The following is a 20,595-nucleotide window of genomic DNA, read 5'->3' on the forward strand; positions in this document are numbered from 1 at the left end:
ATTTCACACACAAGAGAAAGAAATAGATTCAAGTAATAAAGAAAATATGAAGAGATAACAACAGAACCCTGAGAAATTTTAAAAGATGAATTTGGGTGGTTCCAAACTGCAAGATAGCTTTCTGTGTGGTGTATGTTGACGGATGTGTGTTGCAACCAGGAACGAGAAACCCATTAAGGCAGTCAGGTGAGCGGCGTTATTTCAGACTCCCCATCAACATGTTCTAGTCCAACAGCCTTAAAGCGTGTTCACATCTACTCAGGGCACTACTGGGGTGTGTGTGCATGCACATGTGCATGTGTGTTCCCGAGCAGAAGAATGCTTCTGACCGAGTAACAGAATAAGCTGAAATCAAGGGTTGGTTAAAAACATAAGGCTGAGAGCCCAGCTGAGGACATTTTCTTCTCACTCTCTTGGGAAATGGAAATCAGCCTTGTTGCCACCAAATCAGCCCTTCCCAAAACGAGCGTTGAGTCTAAACAGACAGAAGGTAATTCTTCATTAGTGTGGAGGAAGGGAGAGATGCTAAGGACGAATGGAAGCCCACATATACGTGGGAGTGTCAGTTTTATCCCTACTGTTATTTTTTTTTTTTTTTCACAAATGTGATTTTTGTAAAATCACAGGGCTGCTTCCAGATTAACAGTGGATTTTTGGGAGGCCACAGCAGTAATTTATTAAAAAAAAAAAAACAAACAACAACTCTCAGAGCAAATGAGGAATAAGGCTGTTATTATGACTTACCTCATGATAAAACTTCACAAAAGAGTAAAATCTGATTTTCCTGTTAGTTGAAATCATCCCATTTTCCCAACTAACTGGGAAGCTACTAACCTCTAAAACTCCAGTCACTTCCATGAGGGGAATTAGCTCTGCCTTTACACAGTAAGTCAACTTCTTGGTCAGTTCTCCCAAAAGGGCTTTATAAACCCAAAATTCCTCAAGTTCCTGCAGAATACAAAGAAATATACAGAATTTAAATCTGGTGTTATTTCAAAGTTTGGTTGGTGTGGTGGAGGGCTCAGAAAGGATGTTCCCTTAGGTTAAGTTCTGAAACTTGGGGTAAGCCGGAGATGAACAATAATTCCAAGCAAAATTATTCTAAAGAAACATTGCAGAGACTGAGGAATTTGATGCAGTGGTTTTAGGAAGAGGAAGATGATTAAAAATGGAAAAATAGGTCAGTAAGAAGAGTTCTATTCATTTTTATCAAAACACCAGCAAGTGAATGTATAGTTTTTCTTTCCCAAATGACTGAAAACAATTCCCACCTCTGGGAATTTATCCTGAAGACAGAATATTACATGTGGAAGGATTCTGATGCAAGATGCAGCAATATTTAAAGCAGCAAAAATATCAGAAGCAATATTTAAGATAATAAAACACTGGAAACCATGGGTCAATAACTGTTAAAGCTGGGTGGGTAAATGGGTATTTATTATATTATTTTGTGTTATTTTATGTTTGAAATTTTCTATAATAATTAAAATTTTTTTTAATGTTTATTTATTTTTGAGAGAGACAGAGAGACAGAGTACAGTGGGGGAGGGGCAGAGAGGGAGGGAGACACAGAATCTGAAGCAGGCTCCAGGCTCTGAGCTGTCAGCATAGAGCCCAACACAGGGCTTGAACTCCCAACGTGCGAGATCATGACCTGAGCCAAAGTCGGACAGTTAACCAACTGAGCCACCCAGGCGCCCCTAATATTTTATTTTAAAAGTCACTTTCTAACCTTTGGGTGTCATTGTGAACCCATGTGATACATAGAACAGCATTAGCTGGCTATTTGTGGCCGCTAGGAAGGCAGTCTGTGCACTGAAGAGAACACACAGAAGAGAAGAAAACCTTGGACAGAACTAGAATCCATCAACCCTGGGACTGCCTTAGCTCTAGCTTTCCTATTACATTTGATCCTCTTTTGTACTTACTGTTTAAACTTCCATGGGACTTTCCCTTTATTTGCAGTTAAAGACATCTTAGCTAGCTAATACCATTGATGTACTATTTTATACTACTTACGTAACTTTTTAAAAAGAAAAAAAAACACTTTAAAATACTGAAAATACACTCATGAGAGAGTAAGTCTGAGTAGATTGTTTCTAGGATCAAACATCAAATTATAGTTGTTTTTCAAATTCAACATATAGATTCTTTTACTTGAACAATTCTATAAGGCTAAAGTCCTTATAGTCATAAGTAAAACAAAGGGATGGAATATGAGGGGAAGTGTCTTTAAATAGGAAGAACAACAAACATAGAAAACTTAAGAAAATAGTTTTAAAGGCTAGTCTCTCCTTATTACCCATAGTTTTTGTCTATGGCTTAGCCAGCATATGATTAGAGAATGCAAGCTAATATTTGAAACTCAGCAGAAGTAGGAGATATTTAGAAATGTGAATTTGCTAAAATAATTCTCATTCAACCCAAAGTCAAGTATTTTGGATTATTTACTCATCAGTACATATTATAGAATTAATTGCCATGTATACACACACACATAGTATATGGAGATTTAAGATGGGAAAATGTAGATTTTAAATTAAAAAATAAAATTCACGAGGCACTTGATTGGCTCAGTCAGCTAAGTGTCTGACTCTTGATTTTGGCTGAGGTTACAATCTCATGGTTCATGAATTCAAATCCTGAATCGGGCTCTGCGCTAAAGGTGTGGAGCCTGCTTGGGCTTCTCTTTGTCTCTCTCCCGATTGCTCTCATGCTCTCTCTCTCTCTTTCTCTCTCTCTCAAATAAATTTTTTAAGAAAACAACATGTATGCTTTAAAAATAAATAAAATTCATGGGAGAAAAATGTTTTTAAAAAATTGAATATAGAAACAAATATGGAAAGGATTATTACACCACTCAATTAGAAGAAATTTAAATGAGCAAAAAAGGGCTTATGTTATGAATTCATTGAAAAAACTATCCAAGAAGAAAAGTCTGGTAAGCTTTGTTGTATTTAAGGACACTCTGAAAGCTTCTTTTAGGAAAGTCTTAAATCCATCCCAAATGCATACGGCCAAAATAGTTTTCTTCTTGAATTATAAGCTAAACACTTAACATAGAAACCTAAAGCAGCTGTCAAACGCTGGAATCAAAAATGACAAAATACTGGGTAAATCAAGAAAGTATGGTCCCAGGAAGTCATAAGGTAGCTGCCAGATACTGGTAACACACTAATGAAATACTTTACATGGTTATCACTCATGAGAAGAATTCTCCCACAGAGTCTACATCAATGGAGAATTGCTGTTTTAAGAGTTGATTCCAAATACTTATAACTATATTTTCACTTTTTAAAAATTATTGATTAAAAAACTTTTTTTTAATGTTTATTTTTATTTTTGACAGAGACAGGCTGGGTGCAGAGAGAGAGGGAGACACAGAATCTGAAGCAGCTCTGGGCTCTAAGCTGTCAACACAGAGCCTGAGGCAGGGCTTGAACTCAGACTATGAGAGAATGAGCTGAGCCAAAGTTGGACGCTTAACCAACTGAACCACCCAGCGCCTCTTTAACTTTTTTAAAGTTTATTTATTTGAGAGAGAGAGAGAGACAGCGAGCGAAGGAGGGGCACAGAGAGAGAGAGAGAGAGGAAATCCTGAGCAGGCTCTGCGATGTTACAGCAGAGCCTTACGTGGGGCTTGAACCCACGAACCGTGAGATCATGACCTGAGCCGAAACCAAGAGAAGGCCACTCAACCAAGTGAGCCACCAAGGTGCCCCCAAATACTTGTAACTATTAACAGTGGTTCTAAGAGTAGGGATAACTAGATGCTTTCTACTTGTTCACTATTTATTTTAGTTGATTCTGTCATTTTTGTATCTTTACCATAAGTTAGTATATAGTACTTTTTAAGCAGATAAAAACAAATATAAATCAACAATGAGGAAAGAATGACTAAATGGTTTGTGAGCTGAGTAGCAGTTAAAACAAAAGATGCAGAAAGCATGTGTCATCTGTTTAATGGAATTACCTCACAGAAATGTAACACACAGGAGGAGAACGTGGCAGCTCCAGTAAGAAGACTCTGGATGTATCCTCGAGGCATATTAAATTTTTCAGACACACTCCAAATGTTGGTCTCTTTGAGCAGGGCATAAAGAACAAAAGACAGGTATAGTCTGTTGACAGTGTCCTTGTCCACCTTCTAGAAAGACACAATGAAATAAATTTACGTACTGGACCTGCTAAAAATGTACATTATATTGAAGTTGGACAAAGGTAACGGGAATGAACTTATACTACAAGAAAGTAAGAATAGAATCATTCCACAGAAATAAAACTAAGTTCTAACATATGTACTTTATAGTAATTCAAATTATCATTTTTCCATGTATAAAAAAAAAAGAAATATGCCAAATTATTTCCAACTTAAACTTCTTTTTACGGGGAAGCTGGAGTGGGTTGGATTGTGTTTGCTCCCCAAAAAAGATATGTTTAAGTCCTAACCTGTGGTACCTGTGAATGTGATGTTACTTGGAAACAGGATGTCTGCAGATATAATTAGTTAAAGATCTTGAGATGAAATCACCCTGGATGTACAGTAGACTATCTTTGGGGTACTGTATTCAGTGACTAATGTCTTTATAAAGAGGAGAGGGCACTGAGTGACACAAACCAGAAGGCAGTGTGAAGATGGTGATGTCCAGTGGAGACACTGGTAGGGAGGCATTTACAAGCCAAAGAACACCACAGATTGCCAGCAACCACCAAAAGCTAAGAGAGAGGAAAGATGTTTTCTTCCTCAGTGCCTCCAGAAGGAGCCATCTTGATTTCAGACGTCTGGCCTCCTGAACTGTGAGAGAATAAATTTCTGTTGTTTTAAGATGCTCAGTGCTAATTAGTTACAGTAGCCCTAGAGAAGAATACAGGAAGGGAAGGAGCTGGGAAGGACTTTACATTTACTGTGGTATTTATAGATTGTATATAGGTGTGAATGTGATTAGACAAATGCATTTCTTTTGAAAGGTATGTGTCTTGTCCATATTGTAAACTAAGAGTAAATATTGGATTCTATGATTTCCACATAGTTGTGATAATTTATGTTTCCAAAGTTAAAACACAAACAGAGAAAAACGCTTCCTGTCGTTGACAATTTGTGTACCTGCTTTTGCCTACGGTGTCTACAGACCAGTTCATTCAAAGTATTTCATCGTCAACAAGCTACCTTAGAAACTGAGTAGCTCATGCTTAAAATCAGAGGAAAGAAAGGATGAACTTGAGAGACAAAAAGTAGGTATAAAATATAAAATGATATCCTCAGTGATAGTAAAAGAATGTCTGGGATGAGAACTTAAGGGTGGCACATGGAAGGACATGAATTACAGATTCTGCATGCTGATACTGGATCACCTTTTAAAAAGAATTAAGCTGAAAAATCATGATAGCTGAATTGCCAGTGGGGAGAGACTGCTTTTTAATTTCCCAAATTTAGTGCATCTTCATTATTAACTATAATTTGAGTCAATGCAGATTTTGCTTAGAATGGATTTTCTAAGCCAAGAAAAATGATATAACTGTATTATATGGCAAGATAAGATGCTTTATGCCAATTTCAAGGTCTTTTACAAGAAATGTGTAAAGAAAAGTGAGGGTGTCATTTTCAATATGGAGAAATAAATTTGATTTTAACTAAATATGTTCTCTAGAATTTAAATCAACTGAACATTTATTGACTGTATTTCATTAGAATGTAACAAAAATAAATTCTGATTCAAGTTTTAAAAGATATATTATTCTAATAAGATTTTGTAGATGTTTATTATTTGGTAATAAGTTCTGAATTAATATGTTTTCATTTTGTATTTTAAGGTTGGATATAAAAGGTTTGTTTTAAGAAATATTTTTATTTAGCATTTTAGATATTTAAAACAAGGTAGCTATTTCTGACCCAATCAAAATATTGTGATAACATGAAGACTGAAGTACTAAACATGTATTTATAATTTTATGATATAGCAGTACTTGAGAGAGGGCATCAGTTGATTCAAATGTGAATAAACACCATCTTTCACTTTTCAAAATATAATTAGTAATATTTATGTAAATTTAAAGATATAGGGGGAAATGGTAGCTAAAATAATTAGGTTATCCAATCCAAAAGACTGAATTACCAGAAAAAAATTAAAAATAAAAAAAGTGTATTATAAGGTGGAAAATATTAACTTAAGGAATTTGAAGGTATGTTTGCCAAAGAATTATTTCCATTCCTCTTAAAGTTAGTGTAATAGACACTGGCTTCATATTTGTTGACTAGACTTCAAAACTGCAAAATATAAGATATTGCACAAAAATATTAACTTATCCACTTCAACCTTCTATAGAATATACTTCAAGTACTAGTTTGGAAGTTCTTTAAGGACAACAAACAGCAATAACAAAAACCTCAAACCCATCCTATCTTAGAAGCCCTGATACCAAGTAGAACATCTAATAAAAAGTTTCTAGGGGTGCGAAAAAAAAAGTTTCTAGAGGGACACCTGGCTGGCTCAGTCAGTAGAGTATTTGACTCTTGATCTCGGGGTTGTGAGTTTGATCCCCACACTGGGCATAGAGATTACTTAAAAAAAAAAAAGTTTCTAGAAAATACTCTTTTCTCCCTTGAACTGATTTCAGAATTACATACTACCATAAAAACATTTTATAAGTATTTTACAATTTTTATCACGTAAGCCATCAGTAGACTAAGAAAAATAGATTAAGGCTTACCTTCTCCTATGATAAGAAGCTCATACGTGCATGACAGTGTTTCAGAAATACAAAGGTACACACACAAAAAGGACATCACATCATCCAAAAATAAATACTGTCTTTAAAAAAATGCCCAAATTTCTGGCCCTCAGATGTTTTAAATAATAAACTGGGAATTATATTAACTTAAAGAAAAAAATATGAAACAAAAAGATCAAATTAACAAAAGGGATGATACAACAGCATTAATTTTGTTAAATCAACTTAGTTATTTAGGAAGAGAAAAAGGACTATGGTACCTTCTTTATAGCTTGACCTGATGCTTTCTTCCCAATAAAGTTTTCAGAGACTCCAAGAAGAGCAGCTACATTTTGTTCTGCTGGGCTGAGCTGGCTAAACTACATTAAAAAAGAGTAAATATAGAAAAAAAATCAAATTGTAACTTTTAAAAATCTGCTATTTGAACCAAACCCAGTATTTCCTGTGATATCACATTTTCTGGTTTTAAAGTATATGAAGAAACAACAAAAATTTTATTTATACATATTTCAAGCTTAAAAAATATGTTATCAAAATATAACATATTTTAGCAGAACATTTAAAGACAGAGTCACGAACACTATGACCATGGACTATGGTTTCCAGGGACTGTGTGGTTATGTTTAATACTGAGATGTCTGGGGGAGAGGGAGAAGAGGGTTAAGCTTTTGAAAGTAAATGTATTGTAAAGTACCATTTAAAAAAACTTAGTTATAGGATGCATGGATGGTTCGGTTGCTGAAGTGTCAGACTCTTGATTTTGGCTCAGGTCAGGATCTCATGGTTTGTGAGACTGAGCCCCACATCCGGCTCTGTGCTGACAGCAAGGAGTCTGCTTGGGAGTTTCTTTCTTCTTGTCTCTGCCCTTCCTCTGCTCGAATGCATGAGCCCCCCACAAAATAAATAAACATCAAAAACCCCCCAAACTTAGTTATAATTTAACAACGTGACATTAAAAAGAAAGTTAATTTCCTGCAATTCAAAGCTGCATACTGCCTCTGCCTCGTCTGTGTTCACGTATCTGCCCTGTTCACAGTAAAAACATAATAGACTGTGCTCTACTGCCTGGTTTTGTGACAGCGGGATCAGCTCCACCTTGCTGTTGGTGATAAAACTGACATTCCTGCTCAGGTGGTAATATCACTGGGTCTGTCACGCTTGGCTCTGATACAGCTGTCATATAATTAAACTCTCAAGAAATAACTTTCACAATTTTCTTCAGCTTCTAGGCATTATGAAATGGAGTGGTTGCCAAATCATAACAATAACTATCTTTGGGGAATGGGACTAGGGATGATTTTCCTTTCTTTTTTGGATCTTTCTTTATTTTTTCAATAATGAACATGTTCATATTTAACAGAAAAGTAATACTTAAGTTACATAAACCAAAAGTGCTATTACCATATTACTATTTTAAAAATGGAAACATGAAAGGCCCAATTTCGTATATATTTTTTGGCAGAGAAAAAAAGTGAATAATCACTTGACAAAAATTACATCGTCATTAATAAACAAAATACTCTATATTGAAGAACCTTGTATTCTCACCTGTCTGAAGTATATCATCCAGTCTGGGTTGCACTGAGAAGCCATATCATAGGGAGTTGTTAGGTAAATTAGGTGAAGAAGGCTTTCGAGCACAAGTCCTTCGAGACCTTTCTTCAAGTCTCTGTAGAGAATGTCACAATAAGCCAAATCTATAGTTCCTAAAAGAAAGATACAAATATTTTATCTTTCATGATTACCAGAGGGGAAAAAAGGTGAATTTTAAAAAGGTCTTATTTAGAAGTTACCTAAATATAGCAAAAAGTCTTTAAAAGCTCTTTAAAAGAAGTTTTTTTAAGTCCAGGATAGTTACTGGGTCATATTAGTTTCAGGTGTACAATATAGTGATTCAACAATTCTATACATTACTCGGTGGTCATCATGAGTGTACTCTTAATCCCCTTCACCTATTTCACCCATCCCCCCACCAAAACCTTTTCTTATGTAATTCAGCACAACTATTTTGGAGATCATTTGACAAGTACATACCTTCTGACTCAACTGCTCTGTTTTTGGAAATCTAACCCAGAGAAACATTTCCACACATACCCAAAAATACATGGAGATGCCTGCTGTAGCTTTGTTTATAATTGAGAAAAATAAAAAACAGTGCAAATGTCCACCAACAGGGGAATCGTTAAATTACAGAATTCACAGTACAGATGATTACAGTAGTAAAAGAAAAATGAGGTATATTTAAAGGGACTGACGTTTTAAGATTCTCCTAATATTTAAGTGAGAAAAGCAAGCTACCAGAAAATGCTTACAGCTATGATTTCATCTTTTAAAATAAAATAGAAAAAAATATATAAATGTATATGTACAAATAGATGCATTAAATAATCTATACACATGTACATACACACACATATATATATACATACACATGTTAATCTATCTATAATAATACATGGAAAAATACACATCAAATTATTAACAGTGGTTGCCCCCGGGAGAGTGAAAATGGAGCAGGAGAATGGGATTTTTCTTTATATAATTCTAAGTTCTAAGGAGTTTTTTTAAACAACAGATGTATTATTTTTCATTAAGTAAATTATGATATAGCCATTAAGAAAATATTCACTGTCATTCCATGAATAATTTCCAAGATATTATATTAAATAAAAAAAGCAAATTTTGGAATACAAATGATTGTTTACTTAAAAGCAAAAGCTTTAAAAAATCTTAAATTTGGGGCGCCTGGGTGGCCCAGTAGATTAAGCGTCCAACTTCGGCTCAGGGCATGGTCTCATGGTTTATGAGTTCCAGCTGCGCATAGGGCTCTGTGCTGACAGCTGAGAGCCTGGAGCCTGCTTCAGATTCTGTGTTTCCCTCTTTCTCTGCCCCTTCCCTGCTCATGTTGGTCTCTCTGTCTCTCTCGCTCAAAAATAAATAAATGTTAAAATGTTTTTTAAATCTTAAATTTGCATATATATGTATATATATTTATATAATGTATTGAAATGGAATGTACAGAAAATGTCTGAAAAGACATACACCAAACTGTTATTCTTGGCAGGATATTAAGATTTGTTTGATAGCTAGGGGAGGTGGGTGTGAAGGCGGAATGACCATCTTTCTCCCCAAATACTTCTGCAGTACCCAAAATACTTGTAATTCAACTTTTTATTTATTAAAAAATTTTTTTTAAAAAGTCAGCTCTACCATGCAACATGAGGCTTGAACTCACGACCCCAAGATCAAGAGTCTCATGCTCTACCAACTGAGCCAGGCAGGCTTTCCCCATTTTCAACTTTTAAAAGCTAAAGTAGTCTGACAGTTTATAAACTTAATGTTATTAATACGAACTTACAATTCCAATTTAAAGAAACAGGATGATTTAATTTCTACTTTTTTTCCCAGCACATTTCCTTGGAAAGTTAGGGAAACTCTTACCCTTAAAAGAAGCTCGTCCCAGTTTTGTAATATGAAAACTATATTGGAACTCTTCTTTGGACTTATCAACAGTGTCTTTTTGTAGGAGTCCTTTTTCTGTCAGGTATCTAAGTGATTCCACAGTTACTTCCCACAGGCTTTTTTCTTTCAACAAAATCTTTTGCTGAACACCAAAAAATGTACCACTCATAAAGCGATATATGTCATCAAGATTTGTTGCAATCTGAAACAATTCAGGACATCATTAGGACATTTTCCTTAATTCAAGGCATCATTTTGAATGCATGTTAATCTCCACACCTCAAAATTAATGAAGTAAATTTGTATAAAATCAACATACTTGCATATACAAAGATAGTGGCATTTTGAAATTAATAAGAAAAAACAAGTTGAAGAAGATATCACATTCATACTTTTTTATGAAAACATCTACAGATTTTTCATTCAAAAACTGCTCAGATTTTTCAATAATTTTTCACAATAATCTCCAACGCTATGCTCTGTTTACTATCCAGCCAATTATCCCTAATTCCCACACAGCCCCTTTCCCAGCTTACCCCCCCCTTCCTTTCCAGCCACCTGTGAAAGTATTCTTTAGCAATAAAAATTGTATTAAAGCACACACACATACACACACGCACGCATGCAAAACACAACTGAAAGTCTCCTCTGAAACAGGATCAGACAATACTTCCTAACATATCACCTAAAAATAGTTTTCTTCTCTTTTTATCTCTCTCATCTGTGTTCTTTTGCTGCTGTCTCTCCTCCCCTCATACTCACTATTTAAAACCTATAATGGCAATCGTAAGGAACACTTAACCCTCCATTTGGTTTTCAGATATGGAATTGATGCTGAATTAGAATAATTTTACATTAGCCAATTTCAAAGAAATCAGCATGTTATACTAAAATGAAGTTAATCAATAAACACATTTCTCTTACTGGTGATACTTTCAACTGGAAAGCTTAAGTAGTTATTTCATACTAAAGCAATATAAGGGTTAACAAAAAAATATGATGAGGCATAGACATTTCCTATTGCTTTTCTTTCTCTTAATAAAACTCTTTTTTTTAAAATATATTTTTATTTATTTCTAGGAGAGAGAGAGAGAGACAGCGTGAGCAGGGGAGGGCCAGAGAGAGAGGGAGTCACAGACTCCGAAATAGGCTCCAGGCTCTGAGCTGGCTGTCAGCACAGAGCCCGACACAGGGCTCGAACCCACGAACCGCGAGATCATGACCTAAGCGAGAGTCGGACGCTTAACCGACTAAGCCACCCAGGCACCCCAATAAAACTCATTTTTAAACATTTATTTATTTATTTATTTTTGAGGTGGGGGGCAGAGAGAGGGGGAGAAAGATAATCCCAAGCAGGCTCCATACTGTCAGTGCAGAGCCTGATGGGGGGCTTGAATCCACAGACCGTGAGATTATGACCTGAGCCAAAACCAAGAGTCTGACACCCGACCGACTGAGCCGCCCAGGTGCCCCTTAATAAAATTCATTCTTAATAGAGTATTCGATGAGGCAAAATGGCAGTTTTAAGATATTCGAGACTGATACACTAACTCTACTGTTTGAAGATTATTACTTAATTCAAAGGTATGCAGGGATCAGAGACAAAACACACAGTGGCTAGCAAGGGTGTCTGAAATATGGCTGTGATAAATAAATGGTAACTAGAGGTTCCCTGAATGCCATGGCCCAGCCACTGTTCTGTCCTCTCATAATTCCTAGAGTTTCCTTCTCTTCCACCAAAGCAAGGATCTAGTCTCTCCTGGGCTGCTCATCAGTACCCTTCTGCCCTAACCTCGCTGCCCAAGTCACAGCCCTTGCCCTTCTTGCCTCTCACCTCTCTTCCACCTGGTTTTCCCTGTCCAGAGGACTTGATTTCTGCTTCAATTCCAACTCCAAAGGTTTTCCTGTTCTCGGCCCTGTTGTGAACCCTTACCCCAGGACGTAAGAGGAGCCCTGATGACTTGTCCCCCTCACAACTGGGTCCAGTTTCTTGAGTCCCATGGGCAGGCATGGAACCACAGCTGCCTACCTGCTAGTCTCCTGAACCACCTGCTGCCTGGACTTCTTGCTGCTGTGCTCCAGCTGTTAAAACAGAATTTAAATGCAACTGTTGTTCCCTGTGGATCTTGCATTGCCAGGCCCATAAAACCACACCCTGGTGGCCAAGTCAGTTCTCCCAGTCTCCCTGTTATCTGGGCGCACTGGTCTCAAGTAAAGTCTCAACTCCCTCCCAATTCCACTGCCTTTTGCTGAGTCCTAACTCATATACGTATTTGTCAGAGGTATGTATTATGAATATTTCCTCTGTGCTTTTTCATTTTCTTAGCAGTGTCTTTTGAAGATAATCTAAAGAATTATGAAGTCTATTTTACTGATTTTTTTTCTCTTCATGGTTTATGTTTTTGTTTCCACGTAAGAAATCTTAACCCAAGGTAACAAATTTATGCCTATATGTTCCTCTATTTTAGTTTTTAAGATTAGGTCTATGATCCACTTTGTGTTCATTATTTTGGATAAAATTAGAGTGAAGTAAGAGTAGAGGTTATTTTGTTGTTGCTCTCTGTAGATATCTAGTCAGTCCAGCACCATTTGTTGAAAAACAAAACAAAACAAAACATTATCCTTTGTCCATTTAAATATCTTGGCACCTTTTGTTAAAAACTGATCATATATGGGGAATGCCTGGTTTGCTCCATTGGTAGAGCATGGGACTCTTGTTCTTGAGGTCCTGAGTTCATGCCCCAGTTGGGTATAGAGGCTACTTAAAAAAAAAATTGATCATATAGGTGTTGACCTAATTTTGGACTTACTAATCTATTGCTCCATATGATCCTTGCACCAATATCACATTGTCTTGATTACTGAAGCTTGACAATAAATCTTGTGAACACTTATTTGCTCACAAAATTTGGCTATTCTACTCCTTTGCATTTCCAAATAAATTCTATCAGCCTTCAATTTCCATAAACAAGCTTGACATTTTGGTTGGGATTGCACTAAATTTATAGACTTTGGGAAGTAACATCTGATCAAAACTCGGAGTTCTAATTCTTGAATATGGTACCTCTCTCCATTTATTTAGGTCTTCTTTAATTTATCAGTATACAGGTATGACACACAGTAGGTAAATTTATCCCTAAGTGTTGCATGTTTTTAGATGCTATTGTAACTGGAGTTGTATTTCCAATTATTTGTAGTGAGTATACAGACACAATTGAGTTTTGTACACGGATCTTGTATCCTATGACACTGCTGATTACACTCTAATTTTTTTGTACATTCCTTTGGGTTTTTCCTTGAACCTACTATCAGCAAATAAGACAGTTTTACTTCTTGCTTTCTAATCTATGTGCCCTTGTTTTTCTTCCTGTCTCATACTGGCTTTGATTTCTGATATATCCTGAAAAGTAGTGTGAAAGCAGACCTCTTTTCTTTCCAGATCTTAGAGGGAAAAACATGTAGTCTTTCAGCATTAAGTGTGATGTTACCAGCAGTGGTTTGTTGTTGTTATTTTAAAATAAACACCCTTTATTGAGTTGAAGACATTCTCTTCTAATTTGCTGAGTTTTTATCATAAGTGGGTGTTGCATTCTGTCAAATAAATAATAACACTGAATTCTGAATGTTAAGCCAACTTTGCATTACTGGAATAAACTCTGATTGTGTTGCTGTATTACTAATACTTTGATAAGGATTGTTATATCTATTTTTACCACAGATATTGGCCTGTAGTTTTCTCTTCTTATAATATCTGTCTGGTTTTTGTGTCAGGGTAATAATGCTGGTCTCAAAAGATGAGATGAGCAGTGTTCCCTCTTCCTCTACTTTCTGGAAGAATATGTGTATGATTGGTATTATACAGTTTACCAGTGAAGTCAGTTGAGCCTGGAGTTTTCTTTGTGGCAAGTTTTAAGTTATAAATTCAATTTCTTTAATAGAACTATTTAGACTTTCTGCTTCTTCTTCAGACAATTTTGGAAATTGTATCTTCCAAGAATTTTCCTCATTTCATTTAAATAATTGAATTCATTTTTCAGCATTCAAGGATTGTTATTTAAGGATTATTCATTACTATCCTTTTAATATCTCTAAAATTTTTAGTGATGATCCTCCTTTCATTACTAATCCTGGTAATTTATGTGTTCTCTCTTTTTCGTCTGTTATAAAATCAGTGAATAATCTTATTGATCTTTTCAGAGAACTAGATTGTGGTCTCATTATTTTTTTTCTCTAGTTTGTCTACTTTTTATTTCATTTTTATTTTTACTAATTATTTCCTTCTTTCTACTTGGGATCCCCACCCCCCCATTCCGGTTCCTAAAGTAAAACTTAGACCATTGAATTTGGATTTTTCTTATATTCTAACAAGCATCTAAAGTTACAAATGTCCTTTTCAGCACTTCCTAGGCTTCATGCCACTAGTTTTAGTATATCTGTTTTCATTTTCATTCCATTCTAAATATTTTCTATTTCCCTTGTGATTTCTACTTTGACCACTGGTCAAATTATGCTATTTAATTTCCAAATATTTGGGTAATTCCCTATTATCCTTCTATTATTGCTGGTATACTATAATTGTTTTCATTACACACAATACCACATTGGATTTCAATCCTTTAAATGTATTGAGACTTGCCTATGATCTCAGAATATGGTCCATGTTGGTGAAATATTTCCTGTGCACTTGAAAAATAATCCAAACACACACAATGATACACTGGAAAGAGTACAGGCCAGCATGGCAGGAAACTAAATTATAGTCCCATCTAAACCATAATTCACTGAATGATCTTAGACTACTCACCAATTCTATGAGTCTGTTACCTTATCTAATATATAAATATAATAAGACTTGATGATCTTTATGATCTCTCCCTCCTTCACTAATTCCTTGGCAACCTGCCTATTGTAAGGATTTATTACATTATACATGGATTACTACAATTGCTTTTAAACTAGTCTTGCAATACTTATGCATGCTATGATCCCATTTTACAGATAAGGCAACTGAGTGAGGTTTAAGAGAGAGCTAGTAACTTACCCAGGGTAATAAGAGACAGAGTTGGGACTGGGACACAGGTTGTGTGATATCAGAGCTCTTGCTCTCAACCAGCACACTTTACTAATTCTCCACTGATAAGTAACAGTGTCGCAACCCTTTAGTCTACTATTTAAGGATGCTCTCCTATCTTCCCCAAATTATAGCACACAATCTGGCCCAACTGTTTCCACCCAACCTTCACCTCTTCAGGATCTGTAGCCCTTCTCTAGAACTACAGACTCTAGTCTGTTGACTAATATCCCACACCATCTTAAGCTTTCTCATCATTTAGTCTATGTTAAGTACCTGGAATAGCTTATTCCTTCCCTCTGCTTATCTACAACTTCTTTTTATTATTTATTTATTTTTTTTGAGAGAGAGAGCGAGAGCGAGAGAGAGCACACAAGCAGAAGAGGAGCAAAGAGAGGGAGAGGAGAGAGAATCTTAAGCAGGCTCCATGGTCAATGTGGAGCCTGTGGGGCTCATGGGGCTCAATCTCAGGACTGTGAGATCATGACCTGAGCTAAAATCAAGAGTTGGATGTTTAACCAACTGAGCCACCTAGGTGTCACTACCTACCACTGATTCCTTTTCTTCCTTATAATCTTTCACTATTCTGAACTTCTAGGGAATATTATAATATTACTATTCATCTATAAGGTAATCAAAACTTATCTTATGGTATCCTTTTTTATTAGGTACCTTTTGTATTTTCACCCAAACTGTTTGCGCTAATAAAGGTAGTCTGCAAATTAGGTAGGTAGGGTTAAGAGCACTGGTTTTGTAGTTGAACAAAGCTGAATTCAAACCCTGGCTTTGCCATTTTATGGCCAAGTGCCCTTAGACACAAAGTTAAAATTTACTTACGAATAACCCTAAAAAAGAAGTTTAACTCAAGAGTAACCCTAAAAGAGAGCTAATCTCTAAGAAAAGGAGTGTTTTCCTATTGTGCCTTTTCTTTTTCAATTTTTTGTCTAATAAAGGCTATACTGATCTCACAAATGTTTATAATATCCTAGAATGATCATAGGACTACAGGTGAACTTTATTCTATTATTAATAAGCGTAGCCATGATGGATTACCTCACACTGGGAGCCATGTCTTTACAGCTTCTTATAATCCCCAGAGTATCCAAAAAGTCTCTCACTTGCAATGATGCCCAGTCATGATTTGTTGATTTTTCGTATTTCATACAACTCAAAGCATTAAAAATGCACATGCAAATCTAGATTCAGATTTATCATGTCAGACTGTTCTTTTCCACATCAGGTTAGAAGTTAACATTTTTTTCTACTTTACAGTTCTTATAACTTTTATCTCTATTATCTCATGTAACAGTAATAATAGTTAAAAATATTGAAAAATACCTTCAAACCAATCAAAGAGAGAAACAAAGTTTGGATTCCCTTGGTGAATTCTTGAACAAGATGGCTATAACAGTTTTCCAACGGTCTGCTTATTAACTCCAATACCTACAAAAGTTAAAGCAATATTAAGTTTTGTGTTATTATAAAAAAATAAAGTGTTCCATAGAAAATTTTCTATTTTGCATAGATCTGGAAGTAGGGGGAACTTAAAGACATAAAGACAAACAACTAAGAATTTAGCAGGTGTTTTCATGGAAATGGAAGTAAGATAAATAAGGAAAATACTTTTTGTTGCTTGTCTGAAATATAAACGTATTCAAACTACTTGTTCTAATTCTTAATCATAGAGGACAAAGAAACATTATTTAAAGAAATATTAATAAGTAATTTTTAAAGGATGATATATATCATAAAAGGGCTACACCAAAGACCATAAAAAGACCAAATGACTAACCAACAACCAGATGCATTGTTACCTGTTGCTTGTCTTTTTCTTGCAGGATAAGGATACTCTCCCCAGTGGAATCTATCCCAGCACGGCCAGCTCGGCCAATCATCTGTTTATATTGGTTCCTCTTTAAAAATTCCTTGGCAACATAGGGAGCTCTTAAAATAACTCTATGGAATTGATAATATTAATTAAAAGTGATAGCCCATCTATAATAATAGCATCTATTTTTTAGATTCTGAATTTCTTTAGTTATCTGATATTAAATTTAATGACATGTTAACTCAAAATAATAAGTGACTACTATTTACCAAGGACCTGTGATGTCCTAGATTCTTTGAGTACATTATCAGTAATTCTTAGAAAATTCTTGGTAACAATATTCTTCATTATTTTATTTTATCTTATTTTTTACAAAGGGGCTAACTGAAGCACAGACTAGCTAAGTGGCTTACTTCAACACACAAAACTAGTATTTACCACAACTATGGTTTGAATGTGTTGGCCTAGCTACAAAGCTTATGATTGCCACTAGAACAAAAGTGATTCTATACTCCACAAATGTAAAATCTGACCCTGCACTACCAACATATGCTTGCTTATGTATGTATGTATATTACTGTCAACCATATAAAATTACAAGTTTCAACTGTTTTTGACATACGAACATGGTGCTTTCAATCTTGCTCATGTATATAGAGGACTGTAGCCAGTTCTCCTGCTCAAAAGTGAGAGGAAACCTGCCATTTATCTACTAATGAACCTACTCCTTTATTTATAAATCTCCATGGACAGCCAAGATTATAAACACTTGAAGAAAACTAAAGACCTAAAAGAAACACAAGAATATGCAGAATAAACGTCTGGTAGAAATAGGGAACTGAAAGAACTTTAAAAAATTCTAAATCTTGGGGCACCTGGGTGCTTCAGTCAGTTAAGCGTCTGACTTTTGCTCAGGTCACAATTTCATGGTTTGTGAGTTCAAGCCCTGCGTTGGGCTCTGTGTTGACAGCTCAGAGGCTGGAGCCTGCTTCAGATCCTGAGTCTCCCTCTCTCTTTGTCCCTCCCATACTCATGCTCTGTCTCTCAATAATAAACATTAAAAAAAAATTTTTTTTTAATTCTAAATCAGTATTCACAGAAAATTCTAGAGGGTATTGTATTCACAATATGAGAACAGACTGTTATAAACAAAGAGCAATAAGAGAAGATAGTTCTTGGAAATTATGAAAAAAATTTAAATTCATTAAAAAATTCACGGAATAACTGAATAATGAATAAACATAGTTAATGGAAAATAGTAAAAAACTGATTTTGTCATATAGAAGGTAGAGTTGAAGAAATCACATAGCTCATATAGACTGAAAACTGTGTAAGAAAACTTGAGAGACTTGAAAGCCCAATCTACCAGGCTTCAACCCTGTCCAAGTGAAGTTATAAAAACAGAAAACAGAGATAATGGAGAAAAAAGGAAAAAAAGAAAAAGCAAAAAAAAAAGTAAGATGAAAGCATAAAACTTCTCTTGGGAGGGGGAGGGTGCAAATGAGTGAGAGGCAGAGAGAGAGAGAAGTGGGGCTCACCTGGGGCTTGTGTTTTTGTTTTTTTCTTTGTAGTGGGGCTTGTGCTCACCAAAGCAGGACACAAGCTCACCTGATGTGGGACTCGAACTCACTAACTGTGAGATCATGATCTGAGCCGAAGTCAGATGCATTAACGACAGAGTCACCCAGGTGCCAGAGGTATAAAAGGTATAAAACTTTACATTGAAAGCATTTTCCCAAGTGTTAGGACCTGTGAATAAAAAGTGGCTAAACTGGGATAGCTGGGATTAAGAATTAAATTTCCAGGGTTCAAATCTTGGTTTTTGAAACTCATTTGTTGGCATGAGGTTGGGTACATTATTTAATTGTTCAGTGTCTCAGTTTTCTGTTCTATAAAATGTCGATAATAAAATATAACCTTCACAGAGTTGTCATGAGGCTCTATTAAGTCAATGCAGGTAAAAGCTGTTATGACACAGGAGGGAGTGTAATGGCTCCAATTATAATTATGCACTATGATGAAATTTTAAGGTTACAGAGAAAAATCTAGGTTTCTGGAGAGGAAAAAACAAACCTATGCAAAAACAAAAATGAGCAACAGTGGCTCCTAAAAGACATGGAACAATACTACAAAGTCCCCAAAGGGAAAAAATTAAACCTAGAATTCTATTCCTGGAAAGACATTAAGGTATGAGGCTAAAATAAAAATATCTTCAGCTATAAAAAGACTCAAAAATTTTTACACCCAATTCAGCATTTAAAAAATAATTACTCAGGAGGTGCCTGGGTGACTCAGTCGGTTAAGCATCCGACTTCCACTCAGGTCATGATTTTGCAGTTCGTGAGTTCGAGCCCTGTGTCAGCTGTCAACTGTGCTGTGCAGGTCAGTGCCTGGAGCCTGCTTTGGATTCTGTGTCTCCTTCTCTCTCTGCCCCTCTCCCACTCACGTGCGCACTCTCTTTCTCTCTCTCAAAAATAAATAAACATTAAAAAAATTACTTGAGGCACGTGGGTAGCTCAGTTGGTTAAGTGTGGACTTTTGATTTCAGCTCAGGTCATGATCTCATGGTAGTGAAACTGAGCCCCACTTTGGGCTTTGCACTGACAGTGTGGAGCCTGCTTGGGATTCTCTCTCTCCCTCTCTCTCTGCCCCTCCCCTGCACTCTCTCTTACTCAAAATAAACAAACTTAAAAAAAATAAGTAATCAAGGATGGCAAAACTAAGAGTATATCACAGAAGGAGTATGTGAGATATAAGAGGCAGTGGTAAACCAAAAAAACCCAAGTATAATTCATAGAGTGGTTTAAATAATTATGACCTATAAGATAAAAGAAATTTAAAAATCTGGAACTAAAACTTTAGGAAGCTGCAACATATATATGAGGCAGTATAGGAGAAAATACAAGTGCTAAGACTTGTTAGGTCCAAGAGAGGACACAGTTATTAACTCTAAAATGACAGAAAAACATGTTTGATTATAACTGTTAAGATTTTAAGAGTACAACTTGAATAAGAGAAATAGGATATATAATTTTCTTTTTTATTCTCCAATTGTCTGAAAAATGGAAAACTTAATCAGTGACAGAGGTTGAAAATAAAAGAATGGAAAAAGATATACTTGGCAAAGAAACTGTAGTCCTAGTGTTCAAAATGAAATCACTCAACGAGAAAAACAAGGACCTACTGTATTGATAAAAGGTATGATTCAGCAATAAGATATTTGAAATAAATCTTTGTTTACTGAAACAGTTTTGAAATACAAAGCAAAACTTCTAGAAATGCAAAAAGGAGAAATTGACAACTCTGTGATAACAGTGGGAGACTAACACAGGTCTCTGAAATTGACAGATCAAAAAATCACAAAGAGTAAGAAAACAGAGACACTGATAGCAAGATTAACAACTGTGGTCTCATGGAGATGTCTAAAACTGCATACCCAAGAGAAAATACATGTATTTGAAAAAATGTCACAAAGTTTAAAGTCACAAATTATAAAGATCAGAAA

General features: G+C 35.5%; 1 protein-coding gene across 3 annotated transcripts in view; it reads right to left on the reverse strand.

Moving 5' to 3' along the window:
• Positions 1 to 20,595, reverse strand: part of HELQ (helicase, POLQ like) — a 41,229-nt gene that overhangs the window by 4,862 nt on the left and 15,772 nt on the right. For all 3 annotated transcript variants that reach the window (XM_077774772.1, XM_077774774.1, XM_077774773.1), the window contains 7 exons: positions 17,077 to 17,218; positions 16,601 to 16,705; positions 10,171 to 10,393; positions 8,278 to 8,435; positions 6,990 to 7,088; positions 3,974 to 4,147; positions 835 to 948 (listed from right to left, as the gene is read on the reverse strand). In XM_077774772.1, coding sequence (XP_077630898.1) covers positions 835 to 948; positions 3,974 to 4,147; positions 6,990 to 7,088; positions 8,278 to 8,435; positions 10,171 to 10,393; positions 16,601 to 16,705; positions 17,077 to 17,218 — 1,015 coding nt within the window. The remainder of the gene's footprint in view (positions 1 to 834; positions 949 to 3,973; positions 4,148 to 6,989; positions 7,089 to 8,277; positions 8,436 to 10,170; positions 10,394 to 16,600; positions 16,706 to 17,076; positions 17,219 to 20,595) is intronic.

Source organism: Crocuta crocuta, unplaced genomic scaffold (genome assembly GCF_008692635.1).
Source record: "Crocuta crocuta isolate KB4526 unplaced genomic scaffold, BGI_CrCroc_1.0 scaffold237, whole genome shotgun sequence".
NCBI lineage: Eukaryota > Metazoa > Chordata > Mammalia > Carnivora > Hyaenidae > Crocuta > Crocuta crocuta.